A 20,887-nucleotide genomic window follows, 5' to 3' on the forward strand; every position below is an offset into this window, starting at 1 on the left:
GACTATATTTTCAGAATGCAAAACTAGGTGACGTGGCCCAGGCAATTCTTCCCCCCAAAATGTGAATTTACTTATCAGAAAGTTTTATTTGGGCTCTTTCCTCTTTTCTAAAACAATTCAGTCCTAAAGCCATTAGATGGGGCCGCACCTAGGGAGGTGTCTGTGCTGAGGGGTCAAGAGAAGACACAAAGGGCCACAGAGGGAGGCCTGAGCACAGCAGGAACAGGCTGTCCTCCCTGCAGTGTCAGAGCCTGGAAGGGTGAGGAGGGCACCCACCAGGGAAGAGGGGAATGCCAGGGTGGGGTGCCACAGGCCGAGCAGGGGTGAGAGGAGTGTCTACCGCGGGAAATGGGGCAGCCTGGTCCAGTGTGTCAGAGCCCAAGTGGGGTGCAGAGGACACCCATGCTGGCAGATGGGCTGTGCAGGGTATGGGAGCTTAAGGGCGGAGCGGGGGGTGGGGGTGGGGTGAAGAGGGAGGAAAGCCCAGGAAAGGGAACTGAACTGTTCCAGGTGAAAAGGATATATAAACAGGGATTGGGGATGAAGCAGCATGGTACATACAAAGGATTGATCAACTAAGGGAATATATTAAGAAAAATGGGAGCTAGGATTCCACCGTCAGAGAACGGAGTTATAAATATGGAAAGGGAGAAAACTAGCATGAACCCTGAAGCGCTGGATTTAAATTGCAGGTACTAATGTGAACTCCACAATTTTCCATTCACACGCATGTAGAAATATAGATGTCAATGTGCATATGTATGTACACATACATATATGTATCCCATAGCTTTATATATAGAGGCAAGAAGCCTTAACACTCCAACAGCAATGAGTGCCCCCAACACCTGGATCTTGGTTTCTAAATATCCATTCTCCGCTAGAAAGACTCAAGAGTTCTTTGGAGAAATAACTGATTCCAGGTTTGGGATAAGGAAGGCACAAAGGGCCTAGAACATGTTGTTATGGCAGAAAGTAAAACAGGGATGCTGACCCAAATTATTTTTGATATAGAAGACATTACTGGGGCAACTGGCAGCACTCTGATGGGGGTTGAATGATTAGAAGACCGTAACGTATCAATGTCAATTTCTTAACTTCAATGGTTGGATGGTCCTTTGCTGGAATATCCTTGTTTGTTGGAAAAACAAAACAAAACAAAACAAAACAAAAACAGTCTAGTATTTGGGGGTGATAGGAAATCACGTCACCAAATGGTTCAAGAAAAAGTTGATGTACTGTAATTGCACCTTTTCTGTTCAGTTTGTGATTTCAAACTTTTTTTTTTAAGATTTTATTTGACAGAGAGAGACACAGGGAGAGAGGGAACACAGCAGGGGGAGTGGGAGAGGGAGAAGCAGGTTCCCTGCAGAGTAGGGAGCCCGATGCTGGGCTTGATCCCAGGACCCTGGGATCCATGAGCTGAGCCAAAGGCAGATGCTTAACAACTGAGCCACCCAAGAATCCTGATTTCAAACTTTAAAAAAAAAAAATCATTTTTACGGGCCCCTGGATGGCTCAGTGGGTTAAGCCTCTGCCTTCAGCTCAGGTCATGATCTCAGTTTCTTGGGACTGAGCACCGCATCTGTCGCTCTGCTCAGCAGGGAGCCTGCTCCCCACCCGCACCCCCCGCCTGCCTCTCTCTCTGCCTACTTGTGATCTCTCTCTGTCAAATAAATAAATAAAATCTTTTTTTAAAAATCATTTTTAAATAGTCTCACACATTTATCCAAATTACATCACATTTTGTCTTATAAAGACAGTTCCCCTAGGATGCTTATTTTGAGAGTGCACATTTGTTCCACGGTAACTGATATATTTGACAACAATGAGCAAAACTAAAAACTTCACATTTGCTTATGTGTAATCTCACCCATAAGGAATACCCAGCTAACTATCCCCAGCTGAACAGACATACATGCACTCACACACCCCGAATATCTACCAGCTACCTGACTTCACCAAGCAGGTGTCCTATACACGTCCAACGTGACATTTGGTTCTGCATCAGATAATCCTTCCACCACCAGGTAATAACTCACGGATTGGTTGGCCTGATGCCCACATCCATGAGCAAACTTCTGGTCTTTTCAAAGTCAGCTGTTCTATTTTATGGTATTTCTCAACCATTTAATAGGTGTAAACCTGTGCTGTGTTTTAATTAGTTTCCTTTTTCATTAGGTCTCCTTTTTAAAAACAAGTCACTAATAAAGTTCTTAAGTGTCGTGTACCTAAACTCATTTTTCCCATAAGCTCTATGGCTTTTGTTCAACAATTGTGTGGAGCATGTGGATTTTTAGGAATGCTCCAGTCATGTTATAGCAGAACTAACTGTATTTAGTATAACCACCTTTACAAAGAATAACCTGCGTGCTATCAATGATGTCCCTATTCTGTATGTATTAGCTATAGGAAAGAGGTGGAAAAAGAAAATACAACATTTAGTTGCAACCTAAATTTCCAGCAACTCAGAAGCAAAGGAATATCCTGAATTTTCATCCTGTCTCATAGTTCCAGATGGGATCTTCCAACAGTCTAGAAAAGCCCAGAAAGCCTAGAGAGGGCCCACAAATAAACTACGTATTTAATTCCTTTAATTACAGATTTAGAAGGCACACTGTATCGCACAGCTACATTTGAAAACACCAGGGAAATAACAGCAGTGGCCAGAGCAGCCCAACTGACCCTCTTTGTTTTATCTGCTCTGACTTACCTTTGAGAAACTCCTCTGTCAAAGTTTAGTTATTTCTGACAAACTAGAGAAAAAATACCAGACTAGAGAAAAACAATCACGAAGTACAACAAGATTTCTGAGAAAGTGTTTATTTCTACTTTGCTGAATCCAATCAAAGGAGGAACTAGATCAAATATTATACTTTCGCATTAAATTAGTCACACTGGTATAGGATTTCATGAAATTTTAAATTCTTCCACTTAATTTTACTCATCATCTTTAGAAATGAGATTAAACCAACTTGACACCAAAGGGACTACAATTTCCTATCAGGTTTTTTGCATATCAGTAAACAGAACAAGTATGTTTTCTTTATAGCTTTCAAGAATTCCCATGCCAGAAATAATCTCCTAGCAAGACATTATGGTTAGTTATAGTAAGGGAAACACAGAACCAACCAGGAAAAGATGTTACAGCAGAGAAACTCCGACAGGTTATTCCAGCACAAAACTCGCTACTACTCTTCCAAAATCAACTCTCTCAGACTAACAATTCCTAAGGTGCAAATTTTTCAAGTATCTGAGTGTGTATAAAGATCAGAAGGAAACCACGAAATGAAAACACTTGAGCAAAACATGATTATGAATAAATTATTGTAATTTTATCATTGTTGAAGCTGATTTAATAGTTTAACAATATTGTTCAACAGAACAAGGGTGGTAACATTTGTGAGATTATAATTAAACATGATTCATTCCGGAATGTTTCTGGTGACACCAACTTACATAAATAATCTACTGGTAAGTTTGTTTGGATAGCACAATGAAGAGAGTCAATTTTTCACACATACAATACAATTTAAAACTATAGCCTCAATCTATGCTGTTTAACTATTTTAATTTTAGAACTCTTAAATTAACCAAATAATACTAAAATCAAATCAGTGGTGGTAATGTTTAATTTGTGGATCTCGGGGGATGTTACTAAACACACACCACAAAATCTATGCCAAAACGAGTCCTAAAAGAGGTATTTTTTCCACTTTCCTTTGCAAACTTTGTACTTGGCTTTGGTCAAGGCTGACATAAACAGCTATAGAAATTAGCAATACAGTCTCAGAAAAAAAGGTCATGGAAACCAAAAGAACACAGGTTACCACCTGTGTAGACACATTAGCAGTAATGGTCTGCTCCCAAGGGCCCCTGAGGCTTCAGCATCCTTAGCCCCAGCACCTGCTCCTCAAACTCAGAACCTTCCAGGTAACACCACAGCATGGAAAGACGTATCCTTTGCAAACATGCTGACCTTTGTTCTTGCACTGAATTCTGAGGTTTCAAATGAAGAACAGGGTAACAGAAAAAATTAAATCCTCCAGAAACTTCGCTGTAATCAACTGCTTCAGCTCTGGTCTACTATGCACCCGTTCAGGGGAGCTGGTAATCCCAGCAGGAAATTTCCCACCTTCCCTTCCTGTCCCTCCTCCAACTGAGCACTGTGATCAAGGGGCTGGGGAAGGGAGAGGGGACGGGGACTGGTGAATACCTAACTAGTATCAAGACTTGCAAACATGTGATAATTTCTCTCCTTTATGGTTGCAATCATCTTGCATTTATATACTGCTTATTTTCCGAACAAAAATGAAATCAAATTATCAAATTACCTAAAAACTTTAAAAATCCAGTTACTAATTAGTGTAAGCCTATCCTTATGTTTTGTTTTGTTTTGTTTTGTTTTGTTTTAGAAGGGGGAATCTTTGGGCCCTTTTACCTTTATATCTTTCATAAATACAAAGGCCACATCAAAAAATTACCTTTGTTCGTATTCACTATTCACTCTGCTTTTGCATAGGTTTGAAATTTTCTGCAGTAAAATAAAATAATTAAGGAAAAAAGTTATCTCAAACATAAAGCCAACCAAAAAAGTAGCTCTCTTACCTAAGGTTAATTCTCAACAGAGTTCAAATAAATCCAAATTTTCTAACTCACACAAATCTTAATATTTCTCAATATTTAAAACCAGAATGAAAAAGCCAGACAAACCAAGTCAATGATGAAATAGGCAATTAAACCAAAAGCAAAACATTTCACTTCCCCTCTCATATACATTCGCTTTCCTCTCTCTCTCTCTCTCACACACACACACACACAGAGCACAACGGAGGGTTCTAGTTGTGCCTTCCAGACAGAGAAACTGATGGGTGTTGGTCTAGCACTAATCAGCTCAAGCTTTTATTGAAAATATAATCTTAGTGACCGAGGCAAGGTCATTTCCATCTTCCATCCAGCAGCATGAAGCACAAGAGACTACTTATGAACAACGGTCTTACTTTCCAAGCCATTCACATGGACTTCCAATTTCAGAAAAGTGTTTTATCTTCATCTCTCCCTGGATGAAATAAAATATAAAACAATTTCTCATGTCCTAGGCAAAAACTACCTCTCAAATTAAAGATTGGCAAGCATATTCACAGCATAAAGGTATACTTTTATAAATTTGAAAATACCAAAGCCATTAACCTAAATATCTTTCTCATTAAAAATTAGAAACAATGTCCCCAGCAATGTAAGAAAATTACTTTAGCTGCCTCATCCTAAATTTGGACTCACTGTTTTCCTATGTTTATCCTTTTTTTCATCTAAATGTCAAGTTTAGGTACAAGATAAACCATTGATAAATTTATCTGTGACTTCCAATTGCAAAGCATTACCATACACACAGTATGCAGGACACAAAGCACTTGGAAGGGTTCAAATCCTTGCTGAATATAAAACCGGCAAAACTTGAAACTTGTACTTGTCATCTGCCCACAAACCAGGCCTCCACATCACCAAACATCTGACTGCACTGGGGCATAATTAATCTAAAAGTATGCTATGAATCACATTTTCAATTATAATGAACATATCTACAAATCATTGTGTTTTTATTTGATCCTTTTAGTTCCTCACCCTGAAATCTCAGCGGTTAGCACAGCCCTGGTTAACATACCCGAACAATCAGAGAACTGGCTAACTGTACTTTTCAGCACCTCAGATCTGTCCACCTCTACTTCACTTCCCTGACTTAACAAATAAACATTGATTAAACACCTACTGTGTGCCAAAACAGTGTTCTAGACAGGAATACAACAATGATCGAGAAAGATAAGACCTGCTCATTGAACACTGACTTAGAGGTCTGAGGATGGGCAGGAGTACATGAATTGACCACTGAAAAGATAAAGGAAAAGAGCTACTTCGTCCATGCTGGAGGGATAGGAGAGGAGTGGCATAAATGAAGCTGGAGAGGTAGGCTGAAGCTAGATCATGAAAGGCCTTATAAGTTACAACAAGGAGTCTGAACTCTATCCCAAGAGTAATGAAAGTCACTGAGGGGTAGGAGACAAATTCATCATGTCTGACAAATCCCTCCTGAGCACCTACTCAGTGCCAGACTTGTATTCTAAAACCTACACTCTTCAAGGAAGAAGGGAAGAGGCCTTGGCATGTAAATTCATGCGTCCTCCACTGGTCCAGAGCGCACTAGTGTTATAAAGAAACTTCAGGTCACTCAGGAGATAAACAGCAGACACATTCCTTGTAAATACGACCACCACCAAAAACTGGCACAACCAATGAGCCAATAGGGTAGGAAATTAAATGTGTTTTCAAGAATTTCTTAAAAGCGGGATGCCTGGGTGGCTCAGTGGGTTAAAGCCTCTGCCTTCAGCTCAGGTCAAGATCCCAGGGTCCTGGGATCGAGCCCCGAATCAGGCTCTCTGCAGAGTGGGAAGCCTGCTTCCCCTGCTCTCTCTGCCTGCCTCTCTGCCTACTTTCTGTCTGTCAAATAAGTAAATAAATAAATAAACCCTTAAAAAGAAAAAAGAATTTCTTTTTTTTCTTTTTTTAATATTTTATTTATTTATTTGACCGACAGAGATCACAAGTAGGCAGAGAGGCAGGCAGAGGGAGAGAGAGAGGAGGAAGCAGGCTCCCTGCTGAGCAGAGAGCCCGATGTGGGGCTCGATCCCAGGACCCTGGGATCGTGACCGGAGCCAAAGGCAGAGGCTTTAACCCACTGAGCCACCCAGGCGCCCCAGAAAAAAGAATTTCTTAAAAGCTTTTTTGCTGTCTTAAATACCTATAGTTAAATCATACTGACTAGTATGTCTAGCAATTAAGGAATGTTAACACCAACTGAACAGTAGTTGAACTGGACTGAACCGACCTTCAATTAAACACACCCATCTAGGAGTAGAAAACCACTCAAAACTGAGTATTTCTTAAAAAACAAAAAACTGAGTATTTCTTACTATGGGGAAGCTGTACTCCCTAGCTGAATACTTAAAATGTAACACAGCTATGGTGTCTGCTTCATTCCTCACTGAACCCCCAACCCCAGCACACTGTAGCGATGTAGTACATCATAAAGATTAAGCTAATGAAGTTAGCTCTAATAGCCAAATCAGGCAAATGAAAAGCCAAGTTTATATATTTTTTCTTTCATTAGAGGCCTCACAGCATAAACCTTTCTGAGTACCCACCTGTCTTTAATTGCTACCATTATCATTCACATTTAGGTAAATACATTTGCAATTCAGCTGGTACCCAGGACAAAAATATAAAATTGCTGTATTTTACCTTGAGTTATAGGAGTTCAGCAGGTTTTACAAATTAGATTCTTCCATACTCCTCATTCTTTAGCACTCTGTTTATTTTCTGATAATGTTTATGAAGGAAACAGGGTTGGGGGCGGGGGGGGGGGGAATCCTGTGGTTTGCATCACACACCTCCCAGTCATGCAGGGCCTGTCCCGGCAACCCGTTCCTCACCTCCACCTGCCACCCTGTGCCTGTGCCGATGACTGGGAGGCATGGCGAAACAGAATGCCCATCCTTATTCTGGTGAATAAGGAATTAACTGATTTTCACCGAATCAGAAGACAGAAAACAAGCAAACAAAACCCCATGCTTGATACCAAATAGAAAGTCATACCTCCATGTCATCATTCCTAAATAACAAAATACAAAGGTGCTGGCTGGTTAATGGAGATTTGGGTTTTTAAAAAAAGCCAAGAAAAACTTACTTTTCCCTATCTTAAAAGTCAGCAGCCCCTTTCATTTCTGTATGATGAGTCCAGTGTTTCACTAACTATGTTCACCAATCTATAATATTTTCCAAATTTCTCTTCTACAGGGTATGTTTATTTTTTTTTATTTTTTTAAGATTTTATTTATTTATCTAGCAGTCAGAGATCACAAGTAGGCAGAGAGGCAGGCAGAGAGAGCCCTGAGAGAGAGCCCTCACAGCCCTGAGATCATGACCTGAGCTGAAACCCAACTTAACTGACTGAGCCACCCCAGGCGCCCCGAAGAGTGACCATTTTAAAGACAAAGAGAAATCAAGCAACCAGCATCAAACTTAAAGAGGTTAAGAGCAAGATAAACCCCAAACCCTTGACGCCTGCTTCCTCAATAAATCAGATCAGTAGTAGTTTGTGCAGGAAATGCCTTTTGGTAACTTAAATCATTTACAAGTGCCTGTAAGACCTTCACAGGCAGAAGAAGTAATAGGCAAGCTGTAGGGAGCAAAGTTAAGTGACACTTAGAGACTAGTACATTTTTAAAAGTACAAACAAAAGAAAAAGAGAGAGAAATTGAACCTCATTAAAATTAAAAATTTTTGCACATCAAAGGACACTGTCGAAAGACTGAAGAGACAACCCACAGAATGGGAGGAGTTATCTGCAAACCATACATGTGGTAACGGTTTAATATTCAGAAAATATAGAGAGCTTCTCACAATTCAACAACAGACAATCCAATTTAAAAAATGGTCAAAAGACCAGAACAGACATTTCTCCAAATAAGATACACAAATGGCCAATAAACACATGAAAAGATGCTGATCATCCGTCATTAAGAAAATGCAAAGCAAAACCACAATGAGCAATCACTTCACACCTACTAAGATGCCTATGCCTTAAAAACAAAAACAAGGGATGCCTGGGTGGCTCAGTTGGTTAAGCAGCTGCCTTCAGCTCAGGTCATGATCCCGGTGTCCTGGGATTGAGTCCCACATCCGGGCTCCTTGCTCTGCAGGGAGCCTGCTTCTCCCTCTGCCTGCCATTCTGTCTGCCTGTGCTCGCTCTCTCTCCCTCTCTCTCTCTCTCTGATAAATAAATAAAAAATCTTTAAAAAAAAACAAAAACAAAAACAAAACAAAGACACAAAACCAAAAAAAAAAAAAAAAAAAAAAAAAAAGGAAAATAACAAGTGTGCCCAGGATGTGGGAAACTGGAACCCTCATCCTCTGCTGGTGGGAATGTAAAATGGTGTGCAGTCCCTGTAGAAAAGTTGGGCAGTTCCTCAAAAAATTAACTAGAATTACGTTACCTAGCAATTGCAATCCTAAATATATACCCGAAAGAATTAAACACAGGGACTCAAATAGACATCTGAACACCAAAGTTCAGAGCAGAACTTACTCACATACCCAAAAGGTGGAAACCATTCACGTGCTCATCAACAGATGAATAAACAAAGTGTGGTGGCAGACACATACACGGGAGTATTACACAGCCATAAAAAGAACAAAGTTCTGATACATGCTTTCACATGGATGAGACTTGAAAACATGATGCAAAGTGAAATAAGCTAGATACAAAAGGACTGTATGATGATTCCACTTATGTGAAGCACCTAGAAAAAGGCAAATTCACATTGACAGAAATTAGATCAGATGGTAACAGGAGCTGAGGAAAGGGGAATGAGGAATTATTGCTTAGTGGGAACAGAGTTTCTGCTTGGGGTGATGAAATTTGGGGGAACATCAGCGATGGTTGCATAACACTGTGAATATAATTAAAGCCACAGAATTACACATTTAAATTACCAAAATACATAACAAACATCATATTGTATGTATTCACCCCAAAGAAACAGCAAGGAAAACAAGTCCAAAGTAGCATGGGGCAAAACGAAATCAGAGTCACTTCAAAATCAGGATTAACATGGGCGCCTGGGTGGCTCAGTGGGTTAAAGCCTCCGCCTTCAGCTCAGGTCATGGTCCCAGGGTCCTGGGATCGAGGCCCGCATCGGGCTCTCTGCTCAACGGGGAGCCTGCTTCCTCCTCTCTCTCTCTCTCTGCCTGCCTCTCTGCCTACTTGTAATCTCTGTCTGTCAAATAAATAAATAAAATCTTAAAAAAAAAAAATCAGGATTAACAGAAGCAGTGATCCTTCCCCCAGAGTAAATACAATCCCAACAATGAAGAGGCTGGCTGACCAGACAACAGTTATCCTCATTCATTTCATTAAATATTTTAAGTGCGTACAATGTGCTAGGCACTATCCTGGCACAAGAAAAATCACAATCACAATCACAATCACAACCCAGAAAACTTTCCTATCACTACTCTCTCTATAGGTTATGAGGATACGGATAAAGTGAGTGTCTCTTAAGTTAAAAGATTAAATGCTTTTATTTAAAGTACATGAAAAATCCTAACGCCAGTCTACTACCATCTTTGGTCCACATGGTTTAACTTCCTTAAGTTGCCAATTTGTCATTTTCTAAACTGGAATAAAGGATTTTTTTTTTTTTTTAAATACACAAATGTGACCACATCTCAGCAATTAGGAAAATACTATTTTCTGGCTTCGGAGGACAATGGTCTACCAATCAGAAAACATAGTGGTGTCTGGGTGGCTCAGCTGGTTGGGCTTAGTTGCAGTTGGGCTGGTTGGTTTAGGCTCAGGTCATGATCTCGGGGTGGTGGGATCAAGCCCCTGCATAAGGCCTGATGCTCTGCGGGGACTCAGCTTTGGATTCTCACTCTCCCTCCCCTTCTGCCCTTCCTCCCGCACATGCTTTCACTCTCAGATAAATACATAAAATATTAGAAAGAGAGAAAAGAAAATATAAACATCACAAGCCTGAGTACAATTTAGACACGGTGCCTAGAAGGAGAACTCCTCAAAATGGGATAATGAGCAGTTTTACGAGGAAAAAAAAAAAAATTCCTATTTTCCCATCTTTCCGAGCGCACAGTTGTTCAACAATGAGAACTGAGCTAAAGGTTTAAATGTCTATTAATTATACTTTTAGGACCATGTGGAGGGTGAAGAACACAGTTCCCTCTTTATATCTATGTGTTTTACAGCTCTTTAATAAAAATAATAAACAGTCATGCTCACTAGCACAGCCTAGATTAATTTAAGTTTTAAAACACAACACTGAGCTTCCCTACAATCCACGCCTGCCTGTACCTGACACCCCACAGCATTTTCATCACCATAATTAGGCCAGGAATCACCTCTGAGAACTGTTCATAATTGATGACAGTAACTAAGGCAACTCAGAAACAATGACCAGCTTCCCTTCTAGTCGCTGCAGAATACCTGGTATCTGTAACCTGGGAAGGAGGAGGAACAACACCTGAGTCTAGTAACTGCTTACCCAAACTAACGAAAGGAGGGGGGAACAGGACTCTAAAAGATTCGGTGGGACTCCTGTGCCTGGGAAAACGCTGCATTAAGGGGATCAGCAGGAGGCATGAGTGTTCTTTGTATGAAGCCACAATATAAAAAAGAATTTACTGGGTCAAAATGTAATATTCATTTTCATTTAACATCAATTACCTAGGAGAGGGAGGATGGGCCAGGAGCTAATGAGTCCAGGGCTCGCTCTCATGCTTAAAAGCAAAAGTGTGAAACTAGGGAAAGGACAGATTTAGCAGATTAAAACTTAAAAGGATTTCCCCAAGGACAAGGAAAAAAAAAAAGAAGAAAGGAAAGGAGAGGAAAGGAAAGAAAAAAGGGGGGGAAATGGTCTTAACATCCTGAAGATATTGCCATAAAATTCTTTTTAGTTTTTCCCTTGACCAAGACAATGCAAATTTTTGTCATAGTGATTTCAAACATATTGGCTTCAGTGCAAAAATTCTTTTTAGGGCAAGTGTCCGAAAACAAGAGACTGCAGGGTGTAAACTTTTCCATCACCCTAAAGGGTGAAACCGGGCCGTGTGCAGACTCACGCAAACACCTCATCACTCCAGCAGTGCCACAGAAGCCACGGCTCAGCACTTCATCAAAGATGGGAAACCAAGTGAGGGGGAACCTGCATTTTAAAAAATGGGGTGCTTTAACTTGACCTAAGTTGTCACACCTTCTACTTGAAGGTTCAACCCACACTTACTTAGACTCATGTAACCTCAGATCTGAAAGGGACCCTAGAATCTGTACTGTCACCCATGTCCTCCGTTTACAGAGGAGAAAAAACTGAGGTAACACTTCCCATCTAGTTATTGGTAAAGCCGGACTGGAGCCCGGGTCCTTCCAGCTCTGTGTCGCACTAGCATGAGGCCAGAGAGGATTTCTCCCATTTACAAATAATCACTGTAATGTGGGGCTTCAAGCTCTGCGTAAACCCCTTTACATGTATACTCATTTCTCACAACAGCCCTTGTGGAAGATAGTATCTTCTACCCGGTAGGTAAGAAAACTGAAAATAATTTGCCTGAGGGACCTGGCGGTAGGCAGTAGAGCAGGTGATTCTTAATCTCAGCGTGGTGAGTTCTAGCCCCACTCTGGGTGTAGAGCCTACTTAAAAAGAAGTAAAATTTTTTTTTTTTTAAATCTGCCCATTTAGTGGGTTGATTTAAACCTAGGTATGGCTGATTTCAAAGCTAATGTTCACCCCTCTCCTACAAGTCTTTCCCATGGCTCCAGAGTCCTACATGACCTGAGCCCTCCCACCTTTCCAAATTCATCTTTTACCACTCTTTCCGTCATTGAAAAAATCCAGTCAACCTTCACTCAAACTCATCCTTGTCCATCTTTTACATGTGCGGGTACCCCCCACCCCTACCTTGCCCACCACCCCAAGACGTGTTAGCGACAGTCAAGGTAAGTATCACCTCTTCAACAAGGCTTTCCCTAACCACTCAATCTAAAACACACTCAGTCACTCCCACCACTATCCGAAACTGTCCTCTGCACTGGCTGCACCTCCCATTAGAATAAAAGCACTATAAGGGCAAAACCCTCTCGCTGATGTAAAAGCCACCATGGTTGCAGAAACATTCTGCTTTATTCATTTCTAGACTGCTCCATACACAAAAGCGTATCAGACAAGAGGAGACACTCAAAAGAACGACGGGTTGAATAAAGGAATGAATGCCTGCCTGAACTCCCATCTCATTAAGAATGAGTGTCATATAATCTAGCAACTAACTACAAACTATCTCCTGTTTTTCCCTAGTTGTTTCTTGTGATTAATTTTGTCTTTTCAACCATATTTTTTTGTATGCCTCAGGGATATCTTATCATTCTCAATTTTGGGTGAGTTAATGACTCCACGTGGGCTTATGTGGTCATCTATAAAACGAAAGAAGCAGTCAGAAGTCTAGAATTTTTTCATGCATTTCCCTCCCGTAGCTGGTAACATAATAGGCAGACATTCAAATACTAATTATTGACCCATAGATCTCACATTCATTTTCTCACAATTTTCTACAAAAATGAGCCTATTGTGCAAAGGCAGGCACACACTTACTCAGCTAGTGTTATTAGAAACCTAAAGAATAAGGGCCTTATGCTAGTCGTATGCTGGCCTGCCTCTCCTCTCCAAACCTCTCCATTAACCTCTTCCAAGCCACACCCAATCTGTTTGCTTCTGATTATCCTTTATCTTGGCCAGTGTTAACCCCCAGTTTTCTCTATTTCTTTGACAGGTCTCAGCAGCATCACATCCCTTATTTCTTGCTTCTGCAAGTTCTGCTTGCTTTACATGGTTAGATGTGTCCGACAGATCTTCCATGATCAAAAAAGCTGCAAAACTGGGCAAGTCAAGAGCATTCTGGCTTTTACAGCTTTGGAATTTCTTCTCTCCTGAAGAGTTCTAAAGAATCATAGCAACACAGAGACCCTTCTTCCTGGTAATTTAATATATGCTGCTCCCACTGGCCTGCCAAGCTGTTGGGGGCGGGGAGAAATGTCAGAATTAGAGCAGAATCATCTACTGGCTACACCACTGACAGACTGGAACTGTAACTGATACTGCTTCTAAAGACTGTCCAAGATTAGCATACTTTCACTGTTAAAGAAATTTCGACTCCAAACCCAGACCTTGTTTCCAATGTAGCAAAATTCTGCAAGGAAGCCGTAAAACATCACCAAAGTACTGGTCAAAAGTGTGCTGTTAGGTATTAAAACTTCAACCTGCTCCCTAAATATGGGTTCCTTCTAGAATGACACAACTCAGAAAATATTTGAGAGAGTGAGTGCTCATGGGCATGTGGGAGGTGGGGTTCTTTAACAGGACGAGGTTTTTTACTTTTTTACAATAACACATTCCACCACATGTATATCCTTCCACAAAAGCTCAAGAACTATGTGCACTAGCATTTAGAGGACATTTTCATGTGAGAAGAAAAAAGAAAAAAGGCCGTTCTCATACTAAACTGTGGGGAATCTGAAATTTTCCTGTGGTTATTAGAGAAAGTTGCATTCGAGGGCACCCAGGTAGCTCAGCTGGTTCCTTCAGTCAGGGTCATGGTCCCAGGGTTCTGGGACTGAGCCCTGCATGGGGCTCCCTGCTCAGTGGGGAGCCTGCTTCTCCCTCTCCTCCCGCTTGCTAGCGGTCTCTTTCTCAAGTAAATAAATAAAATCTTAAAAAAAAAGAAAAGGTTGCATTTGATTACATAAAACATGTATCTTTTTTTTTTAAGATTTTATTTATTTGACAGAGAGAGAGAGAGAGATCACAAGTAGGCAGAGAGGCAGGCAGAGAGAGAGGGGGAAGCAGGCTCCCACCGGCTGAGCAGAGAGCCCAATGCGGGGGCTCGATCCCAGGACCCTGAGATCATGACTTAAACCCAAGACAGTGGCTTAAAGCACTGAGCCACCCAGGCACCGCATAAAACGTGTATCTTATCTAAAATCTTAGGTCTAATATTTATACAGAATGTGAATGAATTATCAACTTTCTGTATATAAAAACATCTCATTAAAAGTTTGGTTAAGGGGCGCCTGTGTGGCTCAGTTGGTTGAGCGACTGTCTCCCACTCAGGTCATGATCCTGGAGTTCCGGGATCCGAGTCCTACATAGGGTTCCCTGCTCTGCGGGGAGTCTGCTTCTCTCGCTGACCTCTCTCCTCTCATGCGCTCTCTCTCTCAAATAAATAAATAAAATCTTTTTTAAAAAATAAATAAATAAATAAGTAAAAATAAAAGTTTGGTTAAGGGGTGCCTAGGTGGCTCAGTCAGTTAAACATCTGCTCTGGGACTGAGCCCCATGTCAGGCTCCCTGCTCAGCCGGCTTCCTCCTCTCCCTCCATCCCCTCCCCCACACCTCGTGCACTCACATGCTCTCTCCCGCCATCTCAAGTCTTTCAAAAAAAAGTTTGGCTAAGATGCACTTCTAGTTTTTCGAACAGTTTTGGGCTTTTCCCAAGTGTAAGATCGGAGAATCAAGTGACCTGCTCAAGGTCATTTGGCCAAATCAGGTAGAATTAGAATTACTGGTTCCTGCCCTACAAAAGCCAGCCATAAATCAAACTTCTCTTGGAACTAAGCAGACCAAAAGGGAAAAATCATTCCCTATTTCCTTTCCTCAATAATCAAAGGGCAAAGGAAAATCAGTTTAAGTAGCAGAACTTCAATTAATGAAATTTCATCAATAGACTAGTACCTCTAACCAGGAATAGGCACCTCTCCCGAAACTGGTTAACTGTTTTACCAACTCGCGAAGGTCAATAACCTCTCTACAGCCTTCCCAGCTGAGGGCACCATAAACTTATTAGATGTTTTCCAATCAGCACTTCATATGTATATCTATAAATAGTTCACTTATCTACTAAAAGACCTGGTCAGATGGGAATATGGTTATACTCTGAGCTGTAGATCTCTTTTTCTCTTTTTTTTTTAAGTTAAAGCATCATATAAGTATGTTCAAAGTTTCCTTCAGAAGTCTGAAATGCATAGGGTATTTCACCAGAACAGGTGAAACAGTGACTCAGGAAATGAGAATCAATCAGGCTGTGGCTGGGAGAGAGCAAGAGAGGAAGCGTGAACGCATCTTCATCACCACCTCGGCTTCCTCTTATCCACCATCTCCATCTCTCTCTTTCCTTCTTTTTCTTTTTCTTCTTTAAAGTGGGCACGGAGCCCAATCCGGGGCTTGCATTCACCACCCTGAGATCAATTCCTGAACTGAGATCGAGAGTCAGGTGCTTAACTGACGGAGCCACCCAGGCACCCCCCACCACATGTCTGTCCCATCCTTTTCGTTCCTACTTTCAAACTACTGATGTAAGACACTACTTCTGAATTCATAACAAAAATGTAATGTCCAGTGAAGCCGTACTTTGAAATCCCTAACTGGATTTGGATAGGGATATTAAAGTTAATTGAGAGCACTCTGTTACAAACACACTACAGTCAGATTTAGTTAACACTCCTCACATCCAATTTCCTAAGTCAAATGGCACCATTAGCCCCATTTCAGGTGACCCTCAAATCCAGGAAAATTTCCCTTTGCTCTCAGACTATAGGTCACCAATATTAAAAGCTGGCATTAGATCCGAAAAATACTAAGTTAATGGGTAGGCTGACGTTGGGACTGGATTGTATCATATATGAACAACTTTAAAACATTTATAACTGGGCGCCTGGGTGGCTCAGTGGGTTAAAGCCTCTGCCTTCGGCTCAGGTCATGATCCCAGGGTCCTGGGATCGAGTCCCACATGGGGGGGGGGGGTCTCTGCTCAGCAGGGAGCCTGCTTCCTCCTCTCTCTGCCTGCCTCTCTGCCTACTTGTGATCTCTGTCAAATAAATAAATAAAATCTTTAAAAAAAAAAACACCACATTTATAACTGACATGATTTTTCTCTTATCTCAAATTCAATTCAAGTCTACCTATTTCTGAATACAACTGTAACACGCTCTTTGGACTATTTCTCTTTAGACCCTTTAGACTCTTTAGACCCTTGAGCAAAAAACACGGTCAAAAGGTATATAAAGTAAATCAGATGCAGGACTGGAAAAAATTAACCCCAGAAGGAAATGTAAGTCTAACACTTTCCATTATGCCAGAAGTCAGAACTGTCATTCTCTGGAAATGAATTAGGTTGAACTACTATCACGCTGCCACTATACAAACCATTTTTGACCTGCAAAAATGGAAATTTCATATGGTTCAACCTAATATTTTCTAAGCTTATTTTAATAATTGTCTCAAATTAAGGTCTTCGCAACCCAAGGCACATAAAATCTTGTATTTCTCTAGATTGCCTTAACCTTTGGAAAGATTTGCCACCCCACTGTCCAAAGCTGGTCATTTGAAAAATTAAGCCTATTAGCAAGAAAGCCAAGATTTAAAAAAAAAAAAACAAAAAAAAACAAACCACCAAACCACTGAATGTAACTGTGCTTGCAGGAGCCCTAAAGCCATTCCACATCTTTTTTATGGCTCGCCTTTCCCACTAACAAAATCTGAATCTTAAGTAGATCTGCCCTTTGGAAGACTTCCATTTAAGTAGAAACTAGTGAAAATTTAAGTACTTTGCAACTTTTTCACTTATCAGTGATACAAGAATCTAAGCACAGTAGGTGCCCATTACTTTACACTGGGGTTCCACTGACCTAAAAATCTATCCTTGAGGAATTTTAAGTAAATTGGTAAGTTCCGTTTCTGCTGGAGAATCTGGCTTCTAACCTCTCTAATCTAAAGAGTGACCACAATCCCAGTGGGATTATTCTGCATGTAGATATGGCTGATTTATGTACAAACAACAGAAATAACCCCCATCGCTGGAAGTGGTTATGGCTCCAAGAATGACTGCATCGAGGTCCAAATCTATCATTTCACACCCACTGTTATTGAGTCTGAGATCCAATATGTTAATGACCTCTTTTCTCAATTAGTTCCACTAATTATGCACCTGTTCTGGTTCTGCCAAAATTCCTATCTCCTCATCTGATCCGTCAGACCACACACTGTACTATCCCAGAGGGATGCTTTTTCCTTAGATACTTCATGAACTGTTAGGACAATCTGATGTTGCCTTTTCTACCTTCCCAGATCTAGTTAACAGTACAGATCACCAATATTCACCATTAGGTGAATATATGCTCTAAAAAAAAAAAAAAAAATCAGGAGAGAATCTCCTGCTCTATCTGGAAATTTCTCTATTCAGCTAGTTCAGTGTTGACAGGTCAACAGAGAATGGCACTGGGCATTAATACAATCCTAAAGGGCATTCCCCTATAGTTAAACCATCAACCCTTTCCTAACATCCAAATGACCCAGACTTTTTAGAGCAGAGTTCACTCTCCTTGCCCCAGCTCCAACAGCATCTTCTGGTCTTTCCTCACCCTGAACTGAAGTTTTCTCTAGAGCCAGTGGTGACACCATGTCAGACAAATACCTTCTTTAAACCTTCCATCTACTCCCGTCTTTCTGAAAAGTTACATATAACTGCTTTAAAACACACACACACACACACACGAACACTCCCTATGCACTGTGAGTGCTTTAAAAGGGAATTTATTTACTTCCTTAAAACCCTATGAGGTTAAGATTAATACTCCCATTTTACAGAGGAGAAAAGCTGAGGCCTGTTAACTTGCCCAAGGTCATAAAGGACAGGGATTTGAATCCAAGTCTGACCTCAGTGTCCTCTGACCTTAACCCTCATGCTGTATTTCCTTCCAATCTCTTTCTTCATGTCCTAAATGTCTGCTCGGTGGTCTTACAAAATCTGTGGGCAGTGTTCAGTTTCCCCAGAGACTGCCTTGCCTTTAAAGGACATGCCTTCGAGAAGAATGAGTTCCCATTCCATTTTTTCTCCATGCTCCTCCCTCCCACCTGGCACCATTTCCCCAAGGCTCTTATCACAAATTCTCCTCTAGGGCCAATTTACATCTCCTCTCGGTCCCAGAGCAGGAGCCGTAGGATACTAAAGGGCCACCTTCTACCTTGAGACTAGGGGAGGGCAGCAACAAAAGCGTGGAAACATCCAGACAAACCCTTCCCCAAGTCTTGTTCAAGGAGGAAACTGTGACCGAGGACTGGAACGGGTGGGGGGGGATAGGGGCGCAGAGAATTTGGGGAAGGAAAAGAGGTACAGGGGCGGAGGTAACAACAAGGGTGTGCCCTTGGGGGAGGGTGGAGGAGACAGAGCAGGGGAGACGGCCTGGGTCGCTCAAGGGTTAGATTGAATGGGGGTGGACCTCCATAAGGTGGGGGGGGGGTGTCACCAGTGAGGAAAGGGGCCGCCAAGAAGAGAGGAATGTGTATGCTGGGGAGGAGGACCTGGAGGTGGATGTAACAGGAAAGTGGAGGGAAGAAAGGATAGGGAGGAGGAGCAGGAAACGGTGAACTCAACCGGGAGGAGAGAGGGGAAGGATGGATGGGAACCGGGGAGGTGGGGCACCTCGAGACCCGAGCCCCTGGGCTCGGCGAGGATTAGCAGGCGGGCCGAGGAGGTTCAGGGGTCCGCGGAATGCCGGGAACCGGGGCGTCGGGAGACCCCGGGGGAGGAGGAACGGGAGTTCTCGAGCCTAGCAGCGGGAAGGGGGGCTCGAGAGAGGCAAGGGCGGGAAAGGGGGCGTCCCGGCCCGGGGGGCGGGGGTGGAGGTACCGTCGGGTTCGCCAGGGAATGGGGTTAGGAGGACCGGGGGTGCGTGGGAAGCTAGCGGGGGGCGGCTGTGGGTTCCAGGGCCGGTCGTGGTGCAGAGAGCGGGAATGTCCCGGCGTCCCCCGAGGGTCGGGCGTGGGGTCTCCCGAGGGCCGGGCCGGGGTCCCCGCAGTATTCTGAGGGCCAGGCTCGGGCCGGAGTTCCGTCAGGGTGGGGCGGGGGGGTTCCCGGGATCCCCCCCGAGGCCGGAGTGGCAGCCCCCACCCAGGACTCCAGGCCCCCTTCCTACCTATGCCGGGCGCCACATAGACGAAGTAGAGCAGCGAGGACGAGAGCGAGAAGAAGAAGAGCGCGGCGAGCAGCGAGCGGCGCGGCAGCCGCAGCAGCCCCCGGCGGACGCGCATGCTGCAGCCGGGCAGCCGCTGGCGAGCCGGGCCGGGCCTGCTCCCGCCGCTCCCCGTCCGCCGCCTCCTGGGCCGCCGCCGCTGCCTGGGCCTCGGCCACCACCTCCCGGGCCTCTTCGGCCGCCGCTCCCAGCCGCCGCCTCACCGCTCCCTGCCGCCGGCCGCCGCGGGCCGGGCCACATGAAGCGGGCGGGGGGCCTGAGCGGCCCGGAGCGAACGCGGCAGCAGAGACGGGGCGGGGCGGACGGCGCGGGAGGCGGGGCGGGGGCGGGACCAGCGCCGCCGGGCACCGTCGCAAAAGACCGGCGCGCGCGCGCTGCCGGCCCGACCCCCCGGTCCGGCTCCCGCGGCGGAGCGGCGGCCCTCAGGGAACGTCGCTAAATGGCGACAGCCCCTCTTCTGGCGCAGCCACCGCCCAGGCTTTCGGGGAGCGTCGCTCAAATGCCGGTCGGCTCCGCTCGTGGGCGCCCCCAGCCCCAGAGCCAAGGGGCCGTCTGCAATGTCGGACGCGGCTGGTCGCCTGCTGCGACAGTGGAGCGGAGATTGTAGGCATAGGGGCTGTGCATACACCTTCACTCACTCACTCATTCATTCATTCATTCATTTCACCATTTATTGAAGGCCAGACATAGACCAGACACTGTTCTTGGTGCTGGGGATGCTACAAAGAACAAAACAGACAAAATCTGTCCTCGTGAACTTACACTCAAATGGGAGGAGAAAAGGAGACAAATTAATTCATAGTATCGGGAACTGATAAATGATATGAACACAATAAAACAGGAGAATGTCTTGGAGGCAGGCTAGCGTGGTCAAGGAAGGCCTCGATGAGCAGGTGACCTGAGATGAGACGTAAAAGGGCGAACCGCGGGCACAAAGGCCCTGAGGTTAAAGAGCTTCCTCTGTCCCCAGCTTATCCAAGGCCAGCACAGATAAAATCTAGTGAGGCAAAGTAGAGCGGGCACGAATGAGATTAGATCTCTAGGCAAGGCAAGGTCCACATCCCGCAGAACCATAAGGAGTGTAATGATAACAGTTATCAACGTGAAGGCTTGGGTTGAAAGACGCGGGTCTTCAGTTATCTCATTAAACTGCCCCAGCAGCCCTAAAATGTGTGCTCTTCTTATTCCTGTTCTAGACGGAGAAGCAATAAGGGCTCACATCCAAACTGAGCTGTCTCCCAAGGCCGC

General features: G+C 43.6%; 1 protein-coding gene across 1 annotated transcript in view; it reads right to left on the reverse strand.

The window, feature by feature from the left end:
- B4GALT5 (beta-1,4-galactosyltransferase 5) overlaps window positions 1-19,919 on the reverse strand; it is a 76,262-nt gene extending 56,343 nt beyond the window's left edge. Inside the window, exon 1 of the mRNA XM_047744676.1 lies at window positions 19,583-19,919. Within this exon, the coding sequence (XP_047600632.1) occupies window positions 19,583-19,697 (115 nt within the window). The 5' untranslated portion in view covers window positions 19,698-19,919. The remainder of the gene's footprint in view (window positions 1-19,582) is intronic.
- Between the last annotated feature and the right edge of the window lie 968 nt (window positions 19,920-20,887).

Source organism: Lutra lutra, chromosome 9 (genome assembly GCF_902655055.1).
Source record: "Lutra lutra chromosome 9, mLutLut1.2, whole genome shotgun sequence".
In the NCBI taxonomy this organism is placed as follows: Eukaryota; Metazoa; Chordata; class Mammalia; order Carnivora; family Mustelidae; genus Lutra; species Lutra lutra.